Source organism: Nyctibius grandis, chromosome 7, assembly GCF_013368605.1.
Source record: "Nyctibius grandis isolate bNycGra1 chromosome 7, bNycGra1.pri, whole genome shotgun sequence".
Lineage (NCBI taxonomy): Eukaryota > Metazoa > Chordata > Aves > Nyctibiiformes > Nyctibiidae > Nyctibius > Nyctibius grandis.
In genome coordinates this window covers 19,098,766-19,116,270 of record NC_090664.1, presented here as the reverse complement: position 1 = coordinate 19,116,270, position 17,505 = coordinate 19,098,766, and the positions used below count along the sequence as shown (strand labels likewise).

The following is a 17,505-nucleotide window of genomic DNA, read 5'->3' as shown; positions in this document are numbered from 1 at the left end:
AAGAATTAGTGACAAAAAGGACATGGAGATACCGCATCATCTGGCAAATGAGGTCAGCCAAAGGGGTGGTAAGGGAAGTGGCATAAAACATGTGAGATGGGCTCTGCAGTGTGGTATGGGCATGGAGGATTGCCACCACTTCTGAATCCAGAAGGTATTTCTCTCTCTCAAATAAGGCTGATTCTCCTTTCAGGAGAATTATACTATGAGTTATATCATTACAAATCTAATTCTTCTTCTTATGAAAAAGTGTTAAAATTCAGCTCTGAGTCAACAGTATGAGCTTTTACAATTCCTTTGAAAGTCTTGCAAGCTACAGCAAAAAAGAATTCAGAAATACTTAGATTTTTTTTTTGTAATGGTAGCATTTCTTTCCAGGTGTCCACTGTCATAAGAGTATTGCTGAGGACTGCTGGCTCTAACATTGTCCCATTATAAGTCACAGTCCTGCAATTTATAATTAAAAATTCCAAAGCCGTGTTATACCCTCCCTACTGTCTGCCATTGTGATAAAATCTGCCAGCCTACTCTACTTAAAAATATTCAAATAGATCATTTGATGATCTATGATCATCATAGGGAGAGGGACTTTTTACAAGGGCATGTAGCGATAGGACGAGGGGGAACGGTTTTAAACGAAAAGAGGGTAGATTTAGATTAGACATTAGGAAGAAATTCTTTACTGTGAGGGTGGTGAGACACTGGAACAGGTTGCTCAGAGAAGTTGTGGCTGCCCCTTCCCTGGCAGTGTTCAAGGCCAGGTTGGATGGGGCTTTGAGCAACCTGGTCTAGTGGAAAGGTGTCCATGCCCATGGCAGAGGGGTTGGAACTAGATGATCTTTAAGGTCCCTTCCAACCCAAACCATTCTATGATTTGGTTGCAAGATTAATATTATTTATAGCAATAGACCTTGTAGAACAATAGAATTAATATTACTGTTCTTCCAGTTTAAGTCAGAGAGAGTATTAAGAGGATTTTTTTTTAAAAAAAAAAGACAGTCTAGTGAAGACTGAAGTAACAACTGCTTCTTTCACATGTACTGCAACTCTGGATCGTGGCCAGCCACACTGCAGAGCTGTGTCATAATGCAGAGAAGACTTCTCAATACAGGACAGGACAAACGTTTCCCACCGCTTCTCTCCACACCTCATCATTCACATGTTAAATGCGTCTGCCTCATCCTGCATCTCAGCAAAGACACAGCAGCAGAACAGAAAAGTCAAGGTTCATAAAACAAGACTTTGTGGCTTTCACATTGCACCTTCTAGACTATTTACAAATACCTTCTGAAGTATTGACTTATAAATAATTAAAGCTAAGCTTTTTGCCACATAACCGAACCTTTACTGTGATGTCCTTACTTTTTAAATAGTGTCTGGGTGCTTGTTAACTTCTCAGGCTGCCAAAGCCTCAGTCACAGCTTTGCTGCAGTGAAGGTCCCGTGCCGTGCCTGCTATTAGCTGTACTGTAATAAAACTGGCACCCAGGGGCCTCAAGGAAAATCACTGTCCCAGAGCACCAGGCGCAGCACATTGATAGGGACTGCCTGTGCCCTAGGTGAAACTGGAAGTACCTTTCCCTGAAAAGCTGTATTTCTCTTTGGAGGGAATGAACTGGAATAGAAAGGCAGATGGGTGATCTTCTCCACACTACAGAGGTATTTGCAAAATCCTTCCCCCTAGAGGTGGACCATTTCCTCAGAAGATTTCTGACCTCCCTCAGAAGATTTCTGAATGTACAAATTGTAGGAAAAGAAACGGGAGATCAAAGGGACTGACCCAAGGCAACCCAGCAAGTCAGAGGCAGAGATGTTGCAGGTTAAGCTAGGAGATCCTACATCTCCTGAATCCCATCCCATTGCCCTTCTGAAGCCCCTCTTGTCTCTGATCTGTACTGTAGGTGTTTGCCTTCTCGGGGATGTACTCACATTCAAGTTCATTGCACCTCTTGTGCATCCACTCCATGGGCTCTTTCCCTCACATAAAGGACAACAGACTCTAAAGCAAAGAAAAAACTAGCAAGGAGCCTCTGAAGGAAGTGATGGCACCTCTGGGATTTTTCATGGGTGCTACCCACTGTAAAACTCCATGAAAATGAAGGGTGAACTTGAAACCTACTGGAGTATGCAAGGCAGGGATGAGAACACAGGGTAAAATGCCTACATGATTTATGCATAGTCATATCAAAATGAAATTAAGCCAGACCTTGGTATGCTTATTAAGTGGTAAAAAGCATTTGCAGAAGATGTTTTACAGCTTTGTAAGGACCTTGGAGCAACTGAGAGAACGATGTGGTTTAATCACAAATGAGTCACTCACCTGGGGGCCAGGAGGTCCTGTGGGGCAATGCAATTCAGGCAGAGAGGAAGCCTGTATTATCTGTAGCTCTTGACACAATTCTTTCATATCCAGGGCAAGCAGCTTCTATGTTACATAAAACATATGAGTGAGCATGCAGCCATACAGAGCCAGTCAGAGAAACGCATAAATAAAGAGCCACCAAATGCTACAGCCTCAATAGAGTTTATTGGCTCCCTTAGGGAGAAGCCTAGGGTTTGTCACAAGGTTATCTTCATGGATGCTTGAACATTAGCACTCAGCACAGCGTCCTGCCCCACGCTTCCTCCTCCTCCTCTCCCACAGGCACGTCGCAGCCAGGCTGCCACGCGCCCCTCTGAGCCAGCATGGGACCCTTCCCTATTCTTAGACCTGACCCTGCTCTCTCCATCCCACTTTACAAGTAGCAGCTCCTCTCTAAAAATAGCATCTTTGCTCTAATAATAGAGACTACGCTCAGCGGGGGTATAGGCAGCATGAACTTCGCTCCAGAAGATACTAACCTGTAGGTGTTCATTCACTGCAGACCAGAGCTGATGCCTTTAAAGATCAATGAATATCTAATCTTTTTACTTCAAAATTAGGCTTGCATGAGCAAACTGCCTTATTTATGTCCTATAACAAAAGCAATCTCCCCTGGAAATGCAGACGAATGCTGAGCCAGAAACACTGGGTTAACACAACTGATCTTCAGCTTCCAAATAAAAAGCCATTTTCCAGAAAAGCTCCAGCTAGAGGCTGCAAAGCACAAACGGCTCATAGGGAATTCACATGGCTTCCATCCTTCTAGTAACTACTTAATTTTATTTCATATTTTTATGGGGGAAATGGTGTGAAGGGTGTTTTTATACTCTCTGGGCCACTTGGAGGAATCTCAGGGGCCCTGGTCCCAACTCCTCCTCACTGAAGGAGCACATCACATTTCCTACAGAGATCTTGTCTCTGTTGTCTCTGGGTCTCCTTTCTGTGGAAATCACGGCACAGGGAGGGGAGGGGATGAAGAAAGAGGAGGCAACTGGATTTTGGTCTGGGGAGAACAGCACCCTGAGCTCAATCCAGATCTCTCTGAAGACAACAGGGGATTTTACACTGTATTTTTTCTTAGGTTAATTCTTGTCCGAGATCTTTCTAATCATTATTTACATAACACTAGCAATAATCACAGTATTTGCATATTGTAAATAAATAGTAGAATTAAGAAATGGGAATTAGTCAGTAGGTAGAAAAATTCTTTATGTTGGGATGGAAAATATATTGGAGCTAACAGGCCCTGGCAATAAGTGCTATATCATTGTGTCCTATATGTTTCATGTGTTAACATATGTGTATGGATACATATCATATAAAGCAGGTATGTGCTTAGGTGGGCGAGTGAAAACCCCATACCAGCAACCCAAACACATCTTTCTTGCTGCAAAATGAAATGATGGGAATAGATTCCATAGGAGGATTTTGGGACCTGCATTTCACCTACTGGATAAAGCAAATATGATGCAAAACAGGACACATATATAATGTACCCTCTGAAATCACTATGTAGGATGGGAAATTGCCTTTCTGTCCTTACTTAGTTTATTGCATTTCCATTTCCTTTAGTTCAGGATTGCCTTACTCTAAGGAAGGTCCCAAAACAGAGTAAGGAGAATAATTTAAGTTACTTGAACTAACTGCTTGAACAAACCCAGCCTTGTTTTATTCCTTGATCTATTTGAGATTTACTTCAAGCCCCAGTCTGGGATGTTGAATGATTGTGTCTGGTTTTGCTGGGTGACACCATGAAGCAGTGCTCAAGAGGATACTCCGGTCTTTGTCAAACACAAAAAGTCATGTAAAAAGAAGAGAAGGCTCCCGGGCCACACTTACAGTGCTCCAGCCGTGCCTGAAGTACGGTGGTGGAAAGAGGGGCGGAGGAGGAGGGCTGAGGAGGCAGCACACTCTGTGACTGAGCTGTTTCTTCTGTTCCAAACAAGGGAGATCTGTTAAATACAAACACTCATCCGTTATCTTGAACACCACAAACATTTCTTACAGAACAAGAGGAGTTTCCATTCCACAGGATTTTTCTATATCCTGTGTGCATTGATTGTAACTGCAATCCAAGCAGGGTTTTAAGAAACCGGGTGGTCCCTAAAGTCTGTAAAAGCCTCCCTGTGCTGAAGGCTATGCAGAGTTTTAAGCTCTTAACATGGCTATGACACAGGCTGAGTTTGGAAAATTTCAGAAAGGCAACATTAGAAAATAGAAATATTTCTCTCTCTCCCCTCCCTCTTCACAAGTCTATTAGAAATAGCATCTTCTGGTTCCCATTACAGCCCCCGTGCCACCAGGAACCACGCCGTGCTGTTGCCCACCAACCTTCCCCATGGACCAAATCGCTTCGGGCATTTCTGTGATAACAGAGTGGGAAGTTGTTCCACAGCACATTTCCTTATATTTCCCCTGGGACTCAATTCAGGTTGCCTTATTTCTGATTCGTGTATCATCACTAAGAATAAATACTCTGCCACCCAGATTCAGCGGATAGCTTTGCCACCGACTGACTGGTAAGGCAGGATCTCAGTTGTGTCTGGCAAAGTATTTACCCTTTTCTAAGAGGAAAACTTCCATGAACAAAACAAGCAGCTGTGACCAAAGATTCACAGAGAAAGGATGTGAAGATGATGCATTTATACTGTTTTTTTCCTAAAGCTATTTACTTCTTGGGTAATACATTTCTAATCAGGGTGGGGGCCTTCTGCAAAGGTTTGGCCAAGGATAGCAAATATTTATTTCTGTTTGTTGGTTTATTCCTCTGGCTAGCGGCAGCTGGAACCGGTGTCTGTGAATTGAAAGGTGGCAGGGAGCCAAATACAGTAGGAAGAAAAGCCCATAGTGATGTATCTGGTATTAATAGAAAATCTCCAAATTAAGTTTCTAGGCAGACAAACCCGACAAAATTGCTAGATTTGTGTACAAATCAATCACAGGCTGGATATTAGTCACATCTCAAGGTAAGGCAGACTTTCTAAGGGACACAGATACTTCTAGTTTTTCAAATGTCTCAGAAAATGTATTATATCAGTTCCGCCATCCCATGTTAATGGGGACAGCATTTCCCTCAGTCCTGATGCACAAAAAACAGCTGCCCAGAGGAATGTTATTCAGCAGCATTCAGGGGTAGTTTATTTTATCCAGACTTTTTTCTCTATCAAAACACTATTTGCGATGATGCCTTTGAGAGATGAGCCAATGAAACTCTGCAAGGATCCATAATGAGGACTCTCTCAACTTTTCCTCACAAGTTTGAAACTCAATCAAAAATTTCAATTTAAGAGAAAGGCAGAAGATTTATAACAAAAAATAGTGATATATTGTTTCATTTAAAGCTTTAAATACTTCCTGAAAATGCCAATGCTCTTTAAAAAGTAGCAAAGGTTTGAGTCTGCCTGTCTCCAGTTCACACAAGCAATAAAATATGAAGATATGTAGCGTTAAGTTCTGTATTGACTTATCCTGAATTCGGTCACTCTTATGCAGCTGTAATTAAGGTCTTCAATTTTTACCACACATACTTCTGTGGTTATCTTAATTTCAGGATTGCATTTGAATGTATTGCACTGAGACTAAATTGCATATTATTAAAGCAATGGACAGCTTGTAATTTAACAGGATATAAAATGTGATTATTATTTCATTTTAGGCCACATTCCAATATTATCACTCTTTCTTAGTATAACCTTATTCCATAATCTAGCTAAATTACAATAGGATTATTATCATTCAACAAGAATAAGAATACCAAAACTGGCCCAATGTGGCTTTGCTGCTAAGAGATCACTATCAGGCACTGTGGAAAAAGGTTTGCATTACTGCAGTTGTACTGCTACTTAAAAAAAAAGAAAAAAGAAGATATTAAATTGTTGTTCTTTAGCTATTTTGCAAAGATAAGATTAAATATAGATGGGCATCTATAGCTTTAATAGGATACTTATCATGTCCTCATGAGTAAAGTCAAATCCTGCGTTATAAAATATTGGGATTTTCCCTTTTTGACAGTGAGGTCTGAAATTCTGTGGAACAGCTTTTATTGTGAAAAACAGTATAGCTAACCAAGCTGATAGCAAAATAGCCATTGATTTCAGTCTTTATAATCTTATTATAACACTACTGTACCACAAGTTAGGTTGAAACCCAATTTAGGTTTGCTGGTATAAACAGCAACAGCATGTACTGATCTCAACGTGAAAACCAGAAAACAAAGGTATCTAATTACTATTACTATTATATAGAATAGATATCAATTATATAATGATGTAGGTAGTTAATATTTCAGGGGCTCTGTCATTAATCCTGGCTATGTTCTGGAAGGTGTACTTGGAAAGCAAATATTTTAGAAAAGCCTGGTCCTGGACCCAAGGACTTCCCACACTCAGGTATGGCAGGTGCATATGACAGAAGAGGGGGCAAAAAAACGAGTGAGTCACAGAGTCACTACAGGTATGACTGCTATAATTTGGTCTTCCAACAGGCACTGCATTTCATTGGTATGGATTTTGTAATTGCGATAGATCCAAGATACACAACCTTTACAGCATTGGCTTGTTTTGTATCTCACAACAGGGTTACCTTCACAGGCTTACAGGCTCTCCACAAATGCAATGTATATTTTTAGGCTCCAGGTTACCTTTGTTTGCTAAACACAGCTTCAGAACACTCCAATCCCCATCAGTGGAAAAAATCTCAGCCCAAGAATAGGATTTCTTGTCATAGTTTTCTGTGAAATGTGAAGACCCTGCCTACACAGAGCATGCGCTTACATATCTTGTATGGAAATTGCTTTTTCAACAGCTTGAGTATCAAAGAACATACTCAACAAGAAAAGAAAAACAAAATGAAAAACTCCTATAGGGCTTGTCTAAGTGGCAATTGTTTTCAGAGAACGTAAAAATTATAATAGTTAGTTTTAAAATAGAAAGTCTTTACAATTTTCAAACTCAAATTACTTTTATCATCCAGATTATATGTTAATCTAATTCAAGGAAGTGATTGTATAAATCTATGCGTATACTGGCAATGGCTGCTTCGGAAAAATAACATATTTTAGATAAGCTGTTCCAATGTTTCATTTTGTTCCTGCAGACTGCTTGTTTCTCACCATAGCTGGAAGCTGGGGACTCTGATCTGAGATGGTCCAACACAGAGGCAAAGAGAAGCCTTCACCCAGGCTGAGTCCCCCAGAGTGGGGCTCACAGGTCTCTTAGCCCTCCTAGAGCTGCTCCTAGAGCTGACCTTCAACCTTATGAACCCCCTCAGCTGCAACAGAGGTACCATAGAAGTGCTGTCCTGGGTTCAGGTTAGATTTACAGGATTTCATTGAAAAAAATCGTAAGTAAGCCATGCAAATGACTTCTATTCTAAAATCACAAAGCTGTAGGCCTGCTAGAGGAGGAGAGGACAAGAAAGAAGAAAGATACTTAACACATGTTTCCTTTCCTATTTGCAACCACATTCATCCAGCAAGCCCTGACGGAAAGCCAAGCTGCTGTCCAAAGGCTTGTCACCCCGACAGCAGCGCGGGTGGCCTGCCCAGCTGGTGACGGGCAGGACTCTGCTAGACGGAGACCTCTGATGGCTGACACCCCATCACAGGTTCTTCTCCCACTTGGATGGCGTTCAGAATTAATAAATGAGCTCGCAGACTATTCAGTTAATGAATGTGGGCTTGTCCAGCTGAAACTGACACTTTTCATTGCTTTGTCACTCATTCAGGCTGCCACGGGCAGCAGCCACCCGGTACTGCTCTGCATTACATTTATTGCAAGGTGACTACGTCACTTTTTAAGTTAGGAAAGTTTAAGAGCTTGTCAAAGGTGCCCTTTGAGAGCCATATGGGTCAAAATCCTTTATTTACAGAGCAGACGCAGGTATTACTTTCTCCTTTAAAGCCCCAAAGACGTGCGCCAGCATTCACAATACATACTTCTTTAAAATGTGTTTTACAAGGCTTTGTGACCGCAAATGTGCCCTAAGCACGTATAAGCAGAGCCGGGAATAGAGCCTGGGTCTGGAGATGGGTCAGGTTAGCAAACGGTCTGCTTCTGTCAGTACCCTTTTGAACTTTGGCCTTATGGACAATGGCCTAAATACATCTTTTTCTATAAAACAGCTAATGTAAATATGCCAAGGAAATATATATCAAGGCCTACAGCTTAGGTAATGGTGCCTGCAAGGAGGAGGCAGTGACCCAGGAAGCTCCCGTGGGAGTTGCGAGATGAGACTTGGGGCAGCAGCTTTCCCCCACCTCTGGTTTCCTCCTGCTTGAAATGGGGCTTCAGAGTCTTCCAGGAACAGAGAAAAGCTGATCAGAAATTAACTCCTTGTCCTTCTGACAGAAAATTAAAAACTCCAGCCAAAACCTTGCAAGTTTCTTTTTGGCCAAGAAAAACTCATAAAAATTTGGAAATACTCTGTTTCTAATTGCCAGAGTGGCTACGGGCTGTGGCAGCAGTAATGTGTACTTCACCAGCTGGCACACACTCAAGAGCTGTCATAATAAATAAATAAATAAAGGCACATGAAATCAGTCGGCATTCAAAAAGCTTGACAATAGCACGAACCCTGGCACGCTGCCCGGGCGGCGGATCTCAGTGTTCACCCGGCCCGAGGAGCGAGGACACTCTGTCCTTCGTCCCCACCTAATAGTCAGCCCACGTCCCCCCAGCATCTCCGAGTGTCTCCTGCATGCTCACAGGCTGTGAGGCCCCAGCGAGCCCCTCACAGCCCAGCTGGTAACCAGCAGGCAGCTGCATCTCTGCAGGTCAGCCTTAGGAAGCACTGTAGAAATGGCAAGATGCAGGAAAGCAAAGGGGTCTGTGAGATTTCTAAGCAAGGGAAAGGCCTTTTGCTCCTTATATGCAAATATTTCCGACATTTAATCTGTGTGTATGCGCATGTATGAGGGCAATGCATATGCCAAAAGATTATATACTGTTCTCTCAGATTGAAGAAGGAAAATTCTGAGATCAGTACAAAGAGAGGAGCATTTTCTTGGGTTGGCTCTGCGCTCCAGTTTCACAAGAACATGAAAATCCCAATAAAATCTGATGCGTGGAACAATTCAGTGGGTTATAACATGGGTTTATAAAATAAATATAATTATAAATCCCAATAACCACAACAGTGCTATTTTGTGCAATTTTGCTAGATACTACTAAATGATGTTGTCAAGTCTATGTGCTGCCCTTCACTGCACGAGAAACTGAGGCACAGAGAAGTTTAAGCAATTCCACAAAGACACAGATGACTCAATTACAATACCAGAAACAGAATTCCAGTCTGGTAAATCACAATATCTCATCTCAGTCAATTTATGAACCAGATTATAAAACTCAACTGCTTGTCACACCAGAACAATATTATAAATACTCTGAGTATGAAAGCCTAAGAACCTACTACAATCTGTAGAAGAGCCTGAAACCCTGAAGATTAATGCAACATGGCTGCTGCGTCAGCCCCGAAAGACTTCTACATGTCATTCACTGCCACACAGTCGTCTCCCACTTCATCTGTGAGATCAGTAGCAACAAAGCCGAGAGACACCAGTGCCACCCTTCTGCAACCGCAAGATCATAATCTGTCAACGCTGGCATAGAGCAAATGTGTACTTGACTTTGATGTTGCTCCACCGTATGCTCAGACAGCCCCAGACAATCCCTGTGAAACTGTGCGTGTTGCTGTGTGCTCGGAAAGGCTTCAGAGAAATGCCTTCAAATTCCTCTTTGAAACTTTGCTACCATGGACTAAATTAATTCCTCATGACTCCATTGCTGCAACAGATTCACACTCCAGCTGACTATATTCTCCTGTCTTTCACAAAAAATAACTCTGTATTGACTTGGTATTGTAAAAAGTCATTAACTTTGTAGTTTCAAGAAGCCAAAAAAATAATCAATCAACATTTTTCCCTGGGTAGAAGAAAACTGAAATTGTAGCACTGCCTTCTTTAGACAAAGCATCGCCCTTTACTTGTGTGCATTCCCCGGGCAAGTGCATTTACACATACACACTTGCTAGTTCCTGAGAAAAATGGTTAACAGCTTCTTTTCTCTCCCCCCGCCGCCCACTGTCTCATTCTCTCTCTTCTGCATTCCTCCTATATCCATCTTCTCATCCCAAATGCCCTGTTACCATTACAGTCATGTGACTACAGAAAGCATCCCCCCAATTTCCTTTTCATTAAAGTGGTGATTACTTGGAGAGGAGAAGGGAAGAAACAGAACATCTAAGCTGGGGTCTGTTGAGCCCTGTAGGGTTTTTCTCTCTTGCCTATTTTTGATTGTTCCCCTACTTCATGCAAGACCCAGAGCTGTACTTAAGGAGCCTTGTCACAATCAGCTTCTATCTTCCTCGCTAGTGGCTGTGTCCTCTTCCGATTTTTATTTACTGCTGCAAGGCAAATGCCACAACCTCCTGAACTGCCTCTGATGTCCCTTCCTTGTCCCTCACCCACAGGATTGGTTATAATTTTGCTACCAGTCCAAGCCTTTCCCCAGAGGCTGTTCAGGAACTGCTGCCTTTATCAGCTTAGAAGGGTAACCACCACACAACCCTTCTTTTGGCTTATCTTTCCAGACGCTCATTTGGGCTATGAAGTGCAAAGGGCCAATCCCAAGGTTATTTTTTTTCTCCCAAGTTGAAAAGATATTCTGTTGAAGGAATCTGTTGCCTCCCTTTCAGGCTTCTGTGAGCCATGAACAAGATGAAAGCTTTTAAATGCCCAGCTGAGTCCAGCCCCAAGACCTTTGCCCAGCCAGATCCACAGCCAGGTGACTGCCTTCTCTTATGTCCAATGATACTTTGCTTTCCTATTCCTAACGAAGCCGCAGCCTTTGCCAATGTCTCATTTCCATCAGGAATTTTAATCTAACCAAAGCTTTGCTGCTCATGTGTTCTGTGAGAAACCCCTTGACCAATGGTGTCAGGATGCTGGACACCTCCTGACCCATGCTGTCTTTCCAGAGCACAGCCAGGCTTCCTTCCCTGGACTGACACTTTTGCCCCTCAAAGATTAACCTCTGCTTGTTAGTGACCCTTTGGGCTGTTTCCCAGTAGGCTCTGGCTGCTGCCTTCGAGAGTCTTCTAGCTTTTACTCTTGGTGTTATTTTAAATTCCTTTCTTACTCCTGCAAGCACACTGATAATTTTTTCCCTTGTTATTTTACATAAATAAATATTTACAATTACTCTCATTAGAAACAAAAAAACATCCACCTGACATCACTGCTGTCTGTTTTGACAAAATTTAGGGTTCCTGCAGGTTTTTTCATTAGAGGAAAAAAAAAAAACCTGATGATGTGGTCAGATGTTCCTTTTATAGAAAGGCAGCTGAGATGCTGACTCCCTCAGTGTCAGGAATCATCACTTGTTTCTGTGTTTTCTCTCTCCTGCTGTTTCTCTCACAAACACACAACGCCCTCTCCCCGCACCGCAGCAATGCAGAGGGGACCAAGGTCCCCTCCCTGCGCTGCCCAGCCATAGCTGTCACCCTGCACAGTTCCTGTTCCCAACCCGCCTTGCCCTTCACTGTGGCTCTTGCTGCTCCAACAGTGCTGGTCCACAAGAAAGCTGAGCTGTTTTCTGCAGCTGTTCCACAGGAGGTCTGGTTGCAGGTTAACATTACACCTTCCCGATTCAAAGAGGCTGTGCCACCCACCTAGTGAGATGTGGTGTTCCTTTTCTTTGAGAAAATAATGGAAAAAAGGCAAAGAAAGCATGAAGAATACTGCCAATAGTGCTCAGATGTTACTGACCCATTTTGTTCCTTTAAATTAATCAATCGTGTTCTTTTCATAGGGCTGTGTATCAGTATTGATCGTAGGAGAAAATTCAGTCAAGGGATACATTTGTGGCATGTGTAAAAGGCAGTCTGGGTCAGAAGCAGCAGCAAGATACTGTTCTTCTCCATCTGTTGCTGGTAATTTAAATACTTTCCCATCTCTCTGCAAAACCTCAGAAACCTTTGGCCTGGATGAGCAGAACAGGGGAGGAGAAGGAATGAGGGGGAGAAGAAGAGAGTCTTTCTACTACTTGAATTTGGAAGGTGGCTTCCTTTAGGCTGGTTCTTACAAGGTGCAGATTGGTTCATGTAACCCTACTAAAAACGAGTGTAACATTCACACCCAGTTTTCATAACATGAGTGCAACCTCCTCAAGTGCACAGTGCAGGAACCTCAGTAGAGAAGAGCTCTGAAAAATGGTTATAAAGGACACCATAAACACAGCGGCATAAGGGTGGGATACGACAGGTTACCCTGAAAAGAAACCTGCTGTCTCCAGGAGGGTTGAGCTACCCACCCCTGCAAGCCTTCACTGCCATGTGGAACCACAGCCACATGCTTGAGCATGTTGTAATATTATTCCCTGAAGCATTTCCTCCAGAAATGATGCTTCAGCATCAGGAGGTTCAACTCTTTGGAGCTGACATGACATTCAAAATACAGCCAGAAATAAGGGTGCGCTGTTGCCTAAGGCTGACAGGACTATAATGTGGAGCTGGCAGCAAAACAGACAAAGATCCAGGTTATTCTGCTTTCCCCAATTATTCTACAAACGCTTTTCCCTCCTACTGGTTGTTTATCTCTGCTTTCTACTTACTGCTTTGTGACCTGCGAACCTTTTTATTTGTGACCTGTTGCTATGCAAAGATGTGTGAGGACAGAAATAAAAGTACTTTTAGCCCAGAAGTTTTCAGACAGACCTGGAAAACACCCAAATGTATTCTCCCGACTATAGGAAAGACAAGCTGTCACTTAAGAACATTCTCACTGTTAAATGTGATTAGTTTTAGAATTCGCAAGTACAGTGCTGAAATCCATTCTTTGAATGTGAAATTACATCCTGGTGCCAGATACAAATAATTGACTCAGCTGACAGTCACAGAACATTTGAGAAACCATTAAAATAACCAAAAATTTAAATGGAATTAATTCACCTTCTGTACCCATTGTGAGATTTCTACCAGAAAAGAGAGAACTTTTTGCCTTTTTCTTAGGGGATGTTTCTTAAAATGCAGATGCAATCAAAGCACTACAGGAATTTTTTATTATGTCATTTTTCATACCAAATAGCCCCGATTAGCAAGTAATAATGACATACAGGTGTGTATAGCCCCGATTAGCAAGTAATAATGACATACAGGTGTGTAACACCTCCCTGAAGTATGGCTCTTAATCCAGCCCTGTGGTTGTGGGATTACGACTGAATCATCTGCTAGATTTTATTTTTTCCACATGCTATCAAGTAAACATTTACAATACATTTGTGACAGAAGCCTTGCTAAGACCTTGCTGGGTATAAAGGCGATTTGCAGTGGCTTGGCCAGAGGAGCATGGCGTGGGGCTTTACTGCAGAGTGGTGCATGGGGTGGCCATTTGCCCAAACTGCCACATTGGGAACGAGATTTCCCGATAGAGTTCACAACTTCTCCGAGCCTGAAACCAGGAGCTGTCAGCCTGTGGGGATAGAGGAGGAAGGGGTCACAGCCGGCTGCAGTCTCTGCCTGGGGAGCCCTGGGGTCTCTTGCAAGCAAGCCCTCGGGGCTGCGCTATGGAAAATACTGTGAAGAGGAGAGTCTGGCATTTTCCTTCATATTTGCCTCTTCTACTACATTTTCAGCAGAGATGATAAGTCTTTCCTCTTCTAAGGGGAAAGTTATTTATTGAACTGTTATTTTTTAAGAGGACAGTTTAAATGGCTTCTCTAGACACACTCTGTGTGCCATAGGAGAAAGGGCAGGCCATGCAGTGATGGAAACATGAAATTCTTGTTTGTCTGGGTGGCACCTACAAGCGTCAAATAAATGTAAAGTTCTTCAAAACAATTTTTGAGGACTAATAACTTACATGTTATTGCAAAGCAATTTGGAATATATCAGAGGAAACAAATCTTGAGGACTCCTGTGCCTCAGCATTAACTAATCTCAACATAATAGAAAAAGCACACCCAACTGACCAGAAATGGTAACAAATGTAAATGCTTTTTAGCACCCATCAGAGCTTAGTAGAAAAAATTGTTAGTTCCTAAAGGTTTGAAAGAATGGATTAAATTGGTTTTCAAAGGATGTACTTCTTCAAACACTAGGCTTTCTCTAGATGTTATCGTAAAAGCTATCTGAAATGACAACAGAACTGTAATGGCTGCATTATTAAATGCTATAGTGCTTTTCCCCAAAGGATCTCTGCATTACCCTTGTGGCCCTCAAAATCTTATTATTTTAATATCTTTAAATGAATGGACTGTTCAAACCATTGGGAGTGAAATACAGTGTACTAGCTCTGCATGTTTTAAAAGACGTTTAAAAAACCCTTAGAAGAAATCATGCATACTGTTACTGTTATTTAGTGCAGAAATATATCCTCTCATACAAGCTACCCTCCTGACCAGCCTACTCTCGTAAATGTATTGAAAAGTAAACCACCTGGCTCTGTGCTCCCACCAGAGACATTAGAGAGAGAGAGAAAGGCTGTGTCTTTAGATTCATGTCTAAGGTTGATTTTACGTACAGTCTTAAAATGTGCACCCTTTTGGTCACTGTCTTCATGTGAAAGACACGGGGAGGATCTGTAGGTATAGCTGTCCTTGACCTACAAATCTCAGCTGAACCATCTCAAATTTGATACTGAAAGACTCCAGGATGTTAGTTAGAATCATCTCTATTGACAGATACAGAATAACAGACAGAAGGTGGGAGACAGCAATTTGCTGTCAGTTGGTGAAAGTTCCTCAAAGGAGAGATGGGAGTCAGAGCTCTCACCAACTCTCCCCTTCCTTTGCACAGAATGTGGCTAAGGGAACTTCTTGCTGATGAAACTGTAAAATCTATTAAGTGGGATTTCCAGTGCCCTGGCTCAGTTGACAACTAATTTGTTTTGCCTTTGCCCAGCAGGGATTTTCCATGCAGTGGACTCTTGTTTGCTATGTAAGTCATCCGAGTATTTGTTAGTGTCATAGCCAGAGCCAGATGATGTTTATTCTGCTAACATCCAGTCGGACTCTGGCAGCGCTCATTGAGGTCAGGGCTTTATTTATAGAAGCAGATATACATTGAGATTCATTTTCCTTCCCTTGCTGTAATCTACCTAAGCTCATCCAAAATAGAAAGAAACATGCAGACATGCAAGTAATATACTAATTGGGCCAGATCCATGAATTAGCACAGCACCATAGAAGCCAGTGGAAAAAAAGCATTTTAGAGAAGCTGAGGATCTTGTCTATTATTTCTCCCGGGGAAGGGAAGGGAGGGGTTTAAAACCAGAAATAATAGAGCAAAAAGCAAAAACAACCAAGCAACAAAAATGTCCTGGCATGTGGCAGAACAGGTCTGCAATGCAAAATTCCTCCACTGAGATCTGCAATTGAAGTATTATTTTTTTTTTTGAGCCTGTGTTCCCCATCACCAGAAAGTGCAAGAATCAGAGTGCAGAGGAGAGCTCCAACCAAGGAAAAGTAACAAGACTTAAAGCAATTTACCTGCTGAAACTGAGAAGACATTGTCAACGTACGCAGTCTGAGATAAAGCAAAGCAGAAGAAAAGCTGCAGGTAAGATCCCCAGACCAGCGGGCTGAGGACCAACATGCTGGCTGTGCCCTGGCAAATTCCAGCTCAGAGGCGCAGGGCTGCTTTGGGGATCTCTCTCTCTCTACCCTCGCTCCCTCTCTGCCTTGCCTGCTCTCTTCCTCGCTCTCGCCGTGGGCTGTGTGTGTGTCTGTGTGTGTACGTCTCTCTCTCCCCCCTCCCTCCCCGTGCCTTTAGGAAGAAAGAATGCCAACCATTTCCCATTAAATATTCTCCTTACACTAGACACGGTTATATTTAACTCCTGCGCTGGACCAGTTGCCCCTATTGTGGACATTAGCTGCTAAAACTGGGGCACGGGGGATTCTGGTTTTGCTAACAGAAGCAAAAAGGCACCTTGGATAATAATGATGATGAACAGGAAAGGGAGAAATTATGAACTGGACTATAAACAGCATCCTTCGGAGCAGGCAACCAGACACTGACGTCGAGATGGATAAAATCCCTGACTGATCATCTTCTACAGGTCACTAATTGCCTTAATGAGAGAGCTGAGCAGTGACCTAACATCTGCTTATCACTGGTAGTTACTAGTGTTTCATTCATTTACAGAGCGCAGCTCAGGCTGAGGGATGCCACAAAGGCTTCACAAACAGCAAAACAGATTATTATTTAGGATTTAAGTGAAAATGACAGTATCACTGATAGCACCAGACATTGTAGGACTGCAAAGAGTGCACTGACAGGGTGCAACAGGTGGAAGAAACAATACGTGTGCCATGACGGGGTGAGTGAAACGCTATCAGCTCCGGGGGTGGTGACGGTCAACACACTACACAGCACTGTGGGAAGAAAACAAACCTCTGACTCTCTGAAAAGCAGCGTGTGCCCTTGTTACCTGTACAAAAGCTTGGTGTTTCTGTGCCTTATTCCAACTGACAGGGCTTTGCAAATAAATTCCTGTCCTCAAAACAGCCAGCACAGGGATCCTCCTTTCTGCCTGGGATCTGACAGGGGTTTCCATGAAAAGCAGGGGTACTCCTTCAGCATGAAAACCATCATTACTTCCTCTCTTCAGATGGAGATTATTTTCTTTGCCCACGGTTTATTGTTACTCCCAAGACAAACACGGAAATCTTTTGGATTAATTACACAATCGGGTTTTTTTTCATTTGAGAAAAGTACTCATTGGCAGAGATGATGACAAGTCTCCCTGAGCGTTGACTCCCACTGAATACACCACTAAAGGGCAAAGTCATGTATTTCCTCAATTCTCATTAAACAGCCTTGGCCATTCCTTTCAAGACATTGCAAATATATTAACAAAATCTTTATAAATGTAATGGCTTAATAGGAACAATAACATCTGCCTTATACATTTCTATCCATAAAGGAAATGCTTAATATAACCATAATGCTTTTTAAAATCTCTTTCTAGTACTGCTACACTTTGGATAACTGAATTTATTTTTTAATTTAATCTACCTTATTCCACTATCCGTTATTTTTTTGTATTTGGCTATTTTTAGTGAAGATGGCAGTTTGGCCTCTTTCTTCTTTGACCAAGATCCCATAAAAAATTTGTGAATAAAAATATTTTTAAAAAATCTTAAAATT

The 17,505-nt window shown here is 42.3% G+C and overlaps 1 protein-coding gene across 1 annotated transcript in view; it reads right to left on the bottom strand.

Moving 5' to 3' along the window:
- COLQ (collagen like tail subunit of asymmetric acetylcholinesterase) overlaps positions 1 to 15,948 on the bottom strand; it is a 43,229-nt gene extending 27,281 nt beyond the window's left edge. The window contains exons 1-3 of the mRNA XM_068405189.1: positions 15,843 to 15,948; positions 4,201 to 4,313; positions 2,320 to 2,424 (exon numbers count right to left, since the gene is read on the bottom strand). Of these exons, the coding sequence (XP_068261290.1) occupies positions 2,320 to 2,424; positions 4,201 to 4,313; positions 15,843 to 15,948 (324 nt within the window). The remainder of the gene's footprint in view (positions 1 to 2,319; positions 2,425 to 4,200; positions 4,314 to 15,842) is intronic.
- Positions 15,949 to 17,505: the final 1,557 nt, after the last annotated feature.